At 46.0% G+C, this 10428-nt stretch overlaps 1 protein-coding gene across 1 annotated transcript in view; it reads right to left on the reverse strand.

Moving 5' to 3' along the window:
- Nucleotides 1–10168, reverse strand: part of FIGLA (folliculogenesis specific bHLH transcription factor) — a 39799-nt gene extending 29631 nt beyond the window's left edge. Inside the window, exon 1 of the mRNA XM_014525723.2 lies at nucleotides 10137–10168. Coding sequence (XP_014381209.1) covers nucleotides 10137–10168 — 32 coding nt within the window. The remainder of the gene's footprint in view (nucleotides 1–10136) is intronic.
- Nucleotides 10169–10428: the final 260 nt, after the last annotated feature.

Here is a 10428-nt window from a genome sequence, read left to right on the forward strand (position 1 = left end):
GCAGCAGCCAATTGGGGCGTGCACATGCACCCACATGCACCCCCTACATGTTGCCAATGGGTACTTCCCAGGCTTCTAGGCTTTGCTGGTTGCCACCCTACTTTCTGCTACCTGTTCCAGGGTGTTTTAAGCCTTCCTCAGAGGCACTGAGTGTTGACTGCAGCCCAGGCTAGGGATGGCAACTGGGGTGTCCCAATGCTCCTGATGGGACTTAAAACTGGAGGTTCCTGACTTGCCCCTCCACTCAGGGTCAGATTGATCACCATATTTGGGGCCAGGAAGGAATTTTACTCCATGGCCAGATTGGTATGGACTCTGTGTGTGTGTGTGTGTGTGTGTGTGTGTGTGTGTGTGTGTGTGTGGGGAGGGAGGAGGGGGGGTTGCCTTCCTCTGTAGTGGGGACATGGTCCTATACCTGTGACTTCTTGAGCACATATTAACAACCTTTTATAGAAGCAAGACGTTGGCTGCCATGGTTCTGCTTTCCCTGTGGCAGGTTCAGGTGTTATGTCTTATATTGTTTCAGAGTTGATAGTAGTATCAGTAAGAGGTTAGATTATGAATGTGTCTGGGATGGTTTGGACAGGTCTGATCCTGCCTCAGGCAGGGTTTGGACTAGATGACCTCTGGAGGTCCCTTCCAGCCCCACTTCTCCATGATTGTATGAATCTAAAAGCACAACTAAAAGGTATGGCCTGAGGCAGCGGAGATCTGCTTCCTGACCCCAGTGAGGCCCAGCTTTTGCTTTGGATCCTGAAATCTCTCCCCACCCCAGCTCTCTGCCCTCATTAGATGGCATTTCCACTTGTGGGGCCTAATTCTTTTTTAATTCTGAAGCACCTGGAGCTATATGCTGATGTCTGGGATCCAAGACTGGGATTTGTCACAGGCGACTCAAGCCCAGTGTTATCCTAGTCTTGCACTGGGGTGCTGACTATGCCAGCCCTCCATCCTGAGTGCACTACCCTTGTGTGACTTTGTGGCTTGATTGACACACTTGGCATGTGACTGGAAAATAATATAGTGGTTCGTAATTCTGCTGACCCAACCTGTCCTGGGAAAGTCCAGGGTTGTAAGGTGGCTAATACCCTGAATGCCTCCTGATATTGCCTTATCACTGGCTGTCTTGGATTGGTGCCCAAGGCAACTTAAATGCAAATAGGAGCGGCTTGGTCATAGTGCTTGATTACTGTATATGTGCATTTAGGGCCTGGTTCTGCAAAGAGGTGAATGCTGTAGTCTCCTGGTGATTGTAGGGGTGTTAGGACACTCAACAACACCTACAAAGAGCTTTGCATCTTCACTGCCTGCCTGTGAAGATGCCTTCATATGCCTGCCAGCATATGTAGGCATGAATCTGATGTTGGAGGTGTTACTAGGCTTGGCACTTCTCTCTCAGCCTGATGGGTTGCTGTAGCTTTCCCATGTTACAGCCTTTTACTCAGGGGGTACATCATTGCTACATGCCTCCCTACCTTGGACTTGCCTTCCTGTGTCCCAGAGCACCCAATGCTCTGCTTTTTGCAGCACTTGGGAAGGTGAGAGAGTTAGAAACCTGGCCAGTCCTCTGTGGCAGCCTATAGTTATGAATTCCTGTTAAGTCTTTTCCCAGGTTGGGTGGGAAAAGAGGTGCTGTGATCTGGATGTGCAGATACCTTGCAAACCTTGGGCAGGGCTCAGGTTCTGAGCAGCTGGGTTTTGCTCTCTCTTGCACCTCTCCAGCAGCATGAAGATTTTAACCTACCCTGAAAAGCAGAGGAGAATTTTGTTTGTAAACATATGTCTATCTGCAGATAACCACTGCACTGGTGACATTTTCAGTGTGTATGTTTTTTTTCCTTTACTGAAAATTGGTCTCTCTCATGTGTGTATCCCAAAAACATATTGGGGTGGGAGAAAACCAAAAATCCCCTATTCTCCAAAGAGGGAAACTTAGGTGCAGAGTAAGAGGGATTTTAAGAGTTCTGAGTTCTAGGAAGAGAAACCACAAAAGGTCCCGCAGGGTGTCAGTGGCAGAGCTGAGAATTGAGTCCAGAGCTCCTGTATCCCAGGACATTTTCTGTGGCAAACAGGCTTTCCCTCAAGAGTATCTTCCCTCTTGGGGTCTTCCAGGAGTCTGTTCTTCACTGTCACTGAGACTGGCGTAGCTGAGATCTGAGCCTGTTGGGTTGGATGATGGCAAGGAGGATAGGACTGTTTGCTTTGCACGCCTCTTTTCATTATGGGTGAAGGAAGATTATTCAGAAATACATCATGGAAGGCTCTCCTGGGGAATCCATCCACTAAAGCTGGAGCAGCATGGATGTGAAGATGCCCTTTTCTTAGAGCTGTTGTGCAAACATTGCCCTGACACCTGTTGCTGACTTCTGCCTGCTTTTCTCAAGCCAGAGCTATGAACATTTCCCTCTTTCAGTATCCCTGTGCTATTGAAGCTGTCTTTCAAGTCCAGCCAATTACAAATTACCTGCACAATAATAACATAAAAACTGCCAGCCAAGTATTCTGGCCTGTGCCTGTGCACGCACCTATGAAGTATTGCGTGTCAGGCCTTGAGAGTTATGAGTAGCCTGATTTAATTCCTGTTGCTACTTTCAAGAAAGTGTGAGTATTGTGAGAAGGCAGAGTAGACACACATTTTATAGACTAACTAAATTATATATATAGGGTTCATTTAATCAGTGAAGTTCATCATGAAAGCTTGTGCTCTGTAAATGTGTCTTATTTAGTTTGTCTATAAAGGTGCGTGCCTACCCTGCCTTTTGACTGGCTTCAGTCTAATATGGCTAACTACCTCTCTCTATTTCACTGTGATCACACCTGTATTATAAAAGAGCAGTGGGCTCATAAGAGGAGTAAGTAAGGTTTTGCTGTAGAGGAAGCTGAGTCTTAGCTATATTGGTAAAACAGCCTGGATGGAAGGTGTTCTAGAAGTGCTGGATGCTTTTGTGGTCATAGGCACATAGTGGAAACTTTAACAATGTCAAAAGCAGGACATGGTTTTTTTCATTATTAGGATGGAGCTTGGCTTTGCCTTAGCTTTGGAGAGAGTCTTAAAATGGCTGAGAGGGACTTGTTCAGGAAAGCATGGGATTTAAATGCTGATGAGCTGCAAGTTCAAATTGCAGTGATGCTGTTCTCTGCATTTAGCATTAGAGCAGGCTTCCACTCAGGTTGGTGGTTCCCCAGATTTACTTTCCCATCTGACCTCCAGACTGATCCTTAAAATCTGCGTTCTGCTTATTGTACAGAATCCCTGTATAACAGTATGCTTTTTTTTTTTTTATTAACTGTGCCTTAATAAAGTACTTTGGGTGTCTTATTGACCAGCTTAAACCTGTTATCTGAATAAAGGAGGTAAAAATCCTCTTGTAATTAACACTTTGGTAGGATCAGCCTGATTTCATATAGCCTGGAAAGTTTCCCTTAGATTAAACCCAGATAATCAGGGCTATTTTCCATACTCAGTTACACTGTGCGTGTTAGACAAAGTCCAATGGGGTTACCTCATTGCAACGGAGGACAAAACCTCTATCCCAAGATAAGTAACTAAACTGAACATATAGTGATCATACCCAGGCCAAAATGGCAAGTAAAAATAATAAGAACAAGAATGAGAATTCAATTTGAAAGCAAGGACCAGAGAACATAAATAAGAATAAATCTCAAGGCATTTCATTGACCTCTAGCAGACATCCAGCAACCTGGAAATAATCCATAGCTTCAGTGGCTCATAAATATAAGGAAGGAGCCCCTGGGGTGAAGGGAGGAAACCAGGCAGCTGGCTCCTGAGGCAGGCACCATGGAGCCTTGTTCTGCCATTTAAACTGGTGTAAAGACAGGACAGCTCCAAAGCAGCTGCTGCTCTGGTTAGAGAGGATACTTGAGCCTACATGTAGGCAGAGCAGGAATAGCTTTGTCTGACAGCCTCTGCATTCATATGCAAATGGTTAGGCCACTTGCTCACTACAGAGGTTTAACCCCTTGGTGTGCTTTCAAAAACACCTCCAGTGCTGACCTACAAACTGCATCCCTGTTGGAGAGGCCATGTGACAGTAGCTGTGGCTGTAAGCAGGTTCCTCTGGCATTCCTTATTTACATGCTGTTGGGATTGCACAGCCTAGGAGGCCATGTGTCTGCCGCTGAGGCTCAATTGCTGCTCTAGATACACGGAAAGCATTTTCTGACAGTTGCCCAGTGGCTTCCTTGAAATACATGAATCATGTGCAAATAACACAGAGTGACCCTGGGCAAGTCATTTAATCTCAGCGCTTCACTTTGCCCTTCTATAAAATGAGGGTGATATTTTCCCCAGGAAGTAGTTAAAGTGGGGCTTAGTTCTGACAAAGTGCTGGGATTGTAAGTCATGTGCAGTATCTTCTATACACAGTCACAGGAGAAACATGGCACTTCAGAATACCAGCCATCTTAATGTAAAGCCTGCTAGTCTACATCTTGGTCTGAGACTCACTTCCTGCAGTTCCTCTGCTGTCCCTCAGGTTATTGGGGCCATAGGCAGAGTTCGCCCAAAGAGCTTTTTACCAACTTTGCTTTACCTTTGAGAAAAGGTTTAATTTCAACATATTTTCCCATTGCTCAAAAGCCTCACCCAGCTTAGACTGGTGGTTGAAACCCCGCCCTGGCCACTGTAAAGAAAACATCTCAGTTGGAGTAGTTTTCATGGGCTCTTTTTGCAACTGGTAGCATAACTCATTTTAAAGGACATGACAAGAAGATTTGCTTTGCAGATCTTTATGGGCTCAACAGCTTTAGTCTCCTTTCCTCATTTAGGACTGGGAACTTCAGTTGTGTTCCCACCTCTATCACTGTGGCTTGGCCCAAGGTGTTCCACAAGCACTTGTGTAAGATGACCCGTCGTTGAGAAGCTCAATTCAGGCAGTGCACTATTTCCTTGTGTGCTGCCTGTGTCTGTTGTCTCTGTTGGTTTTGTACAGTACCTAGAACAAGGGCTCCCAGTTGAGGGCTCCCAGTTGCTCTTGCAATACCAGTTATAACAATAGATGGCTTTGTAGAAATCTGATTGGCTCACACAAACCACAATTAACATAACATTGCTGTTTTGATTGCAGGAAACTGGGGGAGATGTTTGCATCATACCAGGATTTGCAGATCTTCTAGTGGTATCTCGCATCCCATGCTAACACTGACATAACCAAGGCTAGCATGATACAATGCAACAGATCAGACTCTGATTCTGGCAGGAAACTTCTTGTTCACATGACCGCTGCCACCCAAAGGTTTCCACGTAACCAGGAGGCTGAGACTGGAAGCCAAGAGCAGGTGTGTCACCTGGCAGTAAGCATGGGTGAGAGCAGGTTGCTACTTGAAGCATTGTGTCAGTGGCATACTTCATGAGTATTTCTGGGTGGCAGTGTTGAGGGATCATCTTTGGCCAGGTCTTCTGTGGATTCAGAATTTAACACCTCTTTATTTGGAAAAGCTTGGAGTTTGCCCTGTTTCTGTCTCTCTCTATTGCACTGATGCTCTGGTTTCACCCCATCTGGAAGTGGTTTCCTGTGAAAGAGACCTTTTTACATGAAAGCCATGATGGGGGTTAGCTCTGCAAGGAAGAGCCACATGCTGTAACAGTGCTGGAAAGGGGTACTGTTGCAGAAGCTCAGCTCTGTGGTTTAGTGCTGCTCCAGTGCTCATGCTTCCTCCCCTTGGTGTCAAACGTGTCCTGAAATGACCGTTCTCATCTAGCATCTGTCTCTAGGAATTTGCTGCCTGGTTTTAGAGCTGGGATTCCTGAACGGGCTGTGGTCAAATTTCTGTTGGCAGCCACTCTTCAAGCACTGCACAGATATCAGGCCTGATGCTGATGTTAATGCCAGAGGATACTGGTAATAAGCTGCAGCAGTTGAGGGCTGGAGTCACTCACGGTGGACCCACAATGGGTCCTGGGGTCATTCAGACCCAGACATTCCCAGTCCCTGGGTCAGAGTCAGACAGGAAAGTAATCTCTTCTGGGGTAAGGCCAGGGCTTAAAGACAGGAAGTTAAAATTAAGTAGTGCTAGCTGGTAATGAGGCATTATTTACACTAGGAGAGATTTGCTAGGAGACAGAATAGTGATACCACCAAGCCTTCTAGTTTAGATGCAGTTATAGTGGTATAACTGTACTTATATTGTTGAAGCTTATACTGGTCAAGAAACCCAGTATCAACTGTATTCATGTAAATGGAGTTATACTGACCAAACTATGTCTATACTCAAACTTTGACTAGCTTAGGTATACTGATGAAATATCATACTTTGAAGTGTTGACTGGCCCCCTCCCAAGCTTTCTCTGTGTCCAGCAGGCTCTGAGAATCTCCTTTCATTTAGAGTTCAGTGCCTTGCCTAACATTAGAGATGTCACAGACCTGAAATCTGAAGGCCCACATATTAGGGGAAGTCCAGAGAGGGAGGTCATGCTGATGCCACTCTGACTTTATCTGGGTTTCACCCAGTTTCAGCCACTGTGAGAAGAGCAGTAGGCTTGTAGTGTTGAGTAATTCAGGGTAGGCAAGCATAAGCAGAGCAAATGTCCCATCTCCCATGCTTTGACTTCAGCTTCTCCGTCAAGTCATCCTTCAGATTATACCACACATGGTGGTTCATTAGCCTTTGAGGACAGACATGTTAGCCAGTCATTAGAGTATTTTGACAGCTGAGATCTATTCCTGGCTTTGCTGGCCACCCACTATGAGTTGGGATGTTTCTCTCACACTCTGTGTCTAGACTCTATCCTTCAAGCACTATTAAAAGGTAGAGAAACTGAGACCAAAACTACTATCATTTTTGAGTAAAGCAGCGTGTAGGAATACCCAGGAACTCAAACACACCCACAGCAGTTCACGAAATCCTGGCTATCCTTTGCTGCCTGTGGGAGGAAAATAATGAACAATCAGGTATAATATTGGCTTACATTGCTTAATGTTTCACTGATAACTGCCACATAGGGTCCAAGCATTGCTCTAGCCATGATAGTCCAGGAAATAGGTGAGAATCTAGGGGGTTTTGTCATCTCTTTGACTGGACCAACTGTATAGTTGGGAGGGATGTTAGAAAAATGTTCAGACACAAATGCCTTTCTTTAGGTTTAGGGAAAAAGCAAGTGCAGCCTATGCTAAACCAATTTAGCTTAAACTGAGTATTGCTCCACACTCAGTTCCCTGAAGAACCAGGGCTTGGCTTGGCTACTTGCATTTAGTCTATAAAGTGTGTAAATCAGCAGGCTTGGCTACTCGCAGCACACATTAATCCTGTGAATTATATGTGACTCAAGAAACATGATGGGATCTATTAACAAGTGTAGACTGCAGCCCTATGCAAAAATGAAGTTCTGAAGCTGATGTTCCAGTACTTTATAACAAGAAGGACCTGCTAACCACAATCTTTGGAGATTGCTTTCTTGTCTGGGTGGAGATGGCCTAGTGGCTTTAGTGACAGACTGTATCTTGGCTCTGTTGGAAACAGATTAAAAAAACAGCAGTTTTGACCCAGCCTTTCCCTGTCCCAAGGATGGAAAAACTTCATTCCTCCAAGACAGTCTTCTGGTTAAAAACAGAGATCCCATCTGAACTGTGTGAATACCAAAGGTCTCTTTGGATTTCTTTCCTTTCCTTTTTTTGGCATTAAGCCATTCATCAATTCCCACATGTGCATCTCATCGATAGGGACGTTAAGTGACATGCCTACAGTCACAACATGGGCCTCTAGCAGAGCTGAAAATAGCTTGAAGGAGCTTGACTTTTCAGACATAAAGACTGATGAAAATCAGGAGGCTCTGAGTGAAAGCAATGGACTGACGCTGGTACAAGCAAGGAAGGGATCACGTTCAGTGTTTCTTGGCTTCTTTCCTTTAGGTTCTAAGTACTTTGTCTGTTCCCAGGTGTCTATCTTTTGCCTCCCAATACTTTGTTTCATAATTTCAGTAAACCTTGCCTCCTGATCTTAAATCCAGTGTGAATAGGCTGTGACTCCATGAGACTGTGCATTGCACAGACTTCAATCTGCTTAGCATTGCTCCTGATCTGAGGACTTGGATGCCTATTTCATGGCAGCTTGCAGAGTTAAAATTAGGTTCCGTAGCTGGGTCATGTTTGACTTGGAGAGGAAGAAAATGTAAGCTTGAAACTTTGTCAGTGTTCACAGTTAAAGCCCAGAAATAGCAGTGGCCCAGGTTAAACATTGCTCCATAAAAAAGCCTGGTAAAAAAGCATCCAGCTACAACCCATTGGCAACACAATCCCAGTACGTGACCTATCACTTCTACCCAGATCTTGTAGTCTTACACAGGTAATCCAAATGAGTGTTTCATGAGGATGCACCTTCCCTGTGCTGACTGATTCAGCCTAGGCTTGAATCCGCTCTCTGAACAGCACAGATTATATAACTATCACATTTTTTTCCCTAGCAGGATCTCAAGGCAGACATACCAGGAAGTGTACTGTAAAGTCTCCAGGGTTGGACTTGGTCACTTTTTTCTCTCCTGTTGAAGCCACAGCACAGAGAAGTAAAAGCCCAGTTTGTTCCCCTGTGCTTGAAGATTCCCTTTCTTGAGTTAAAAACTAGCTCTCCACCAAACATTCAGGTTGTAGAAAATTGTGGCAGGAGGAAGGCAGTGAGGCTGCCTAAGGCAGCACTACATTTTCTTCTAAAGCCACAAACAGACATGGCATTTGTTGTGGGATAAACCATTTTACCCCAGGACAAAATGCAACCATTGAGCCATGCATGTCTGTTGTGCTGGGATGTATCCTAAAAAGGTTCATGGGATAAGAAGTACTAACAGTTTATCTGGGGACATTGCATCTGAACAGTTATCCTGGAATCGCATCATTGAATCAATAGCAGGAAAGTGCAGGGCATCCAGCCGCTGGGTAAACGCTGATTAGAAGGGCCATGTGTGTACACGCCAATCCTGGGATATTTCTGTTCTGGGTCAGGTCAGGTCATGATTGAAAACCTGCTACTTCTGTGACCATAAATGGTACGGGTCAACGCCAAGTGCTGGGCAATGGTTAATTAACTTGGCAACCTCAGGAAGTGCCAATGACTAAGGTTGGATGAGTGTCTGAGGAGGGGCACTGGAACCCTTCATTGCAGAAATGCTATCAAAATGCGGATGGGTGAGGCCATTTGTACACGCCACAAAATTGTCCTTTAAAGTGGCTTAATGCCCTTTTGCACTGCTTTAATGGGTCAACTGTTTGTATGTGTCGGTGGCGTAATGCGCGTTAAATGACTTTGGGACACAGTAAAATAAAACGTCTCCGAGATGGTTTAGTTTACCATGAAGGGGAGCACCGGGCCCCATGCATCTCAGGTGCTGTGCAGGCAGCCTGTGCAAGCAGGCTCCACTGAAGGAAAAAAAAGAGAGAGTGGCAAGCCTGACCTTTATTTTTTTCTCCCCAGAGCTTGCCTGCCTAACTGAGCTACGCTGGGGCCCGGTGCTTCCCTCTGCAGTTGCTGTGCCTTCTGGGACTGCTTGGGCTGGGTGCTTATGGGCATGTGCCTCCTGGGGGGCACTGCCGCTGCCGTGGAGGGAAGCACCAGCCCCCCTCTGCAGCTCAGGGACTGCTTGGCCCGCTGGCAGCTCACCTTCCCCTCCCTGCCACCAGAGAGGGTTGGGCCCAACCTTTGTGTACACGCCATGGGGGTTTACTTTTCCTTAAATTGAACTGGTGTTTTTAAAGACCCACCACTTCAACTTAGGGAGAATTAAACCGAAGTAAACCCCCGTGGTGTGTACAAATGCCCCTAATCACTCAGTGATTTTGCCAATGGCATCCACACAGGGCAGATTAGGCTCTTTAGCCATAGCCGGCAACCAATCTAGGAGTGGAGCCCTGAAAGGCAGGCAGATGGAAGACCTCCTCTGCATTGGCAACTCCTGCACTGTAGTTGGTTCCAAATGTATCGCCTTCTGCCCTTCCTTTGGACCAAACCAGTATAGCCAAGAGGGGGATGCTGGTACATGGGCAAAGCAGCATCTCCATATCAACTGCCCAGGCTATTGCAGCCACACCATATGGTGAGGGCACTCCGTTCTTGCTGGCAGCATGGACACAACATGGAAGGTGACAGTCACAGGTCATAAGCCATCACTTGATTGGCATAGAAGAGAGTACCATAGGTCACCTCTGACGGTGGGAAGAATCATTGCGTTCCACTGGTCAGCTACCGCCTGCCATAATGCCAGGCAGCCTCCAGACAGGTGCTGCCCTCCTAGTCTTTCTGCCTTATTGGGTGCATGAGGCTAGACCCAAAGCTGAAAAGCAGATGGAAACCTCACACCTGACCAAAACAAGAAACCAAGAACTTTCCAGTGTGGAAGCTGGAATGTCAGGACCATGTCCTAGCCTGACAGATGACGACGACCTACAGTACATGAGCAGCATAAAGAGGTCAGTCTTGATTGAC

Source organism: Alligator sinensis, unplaced genomic scaffold (assembly GCF_000455745.1).
Source record: "Alligator sinensis unplaced genomic scaffold, ASM45574v1 scaffold804_1, whole genome shotgun sequence".
In the NCBI taxonomy this organism is placed as follows: Eukaryota; Metazoa; Chordata; order Crocodylia; family Alligatoridae; genus Alligator; species Alligator sinensis.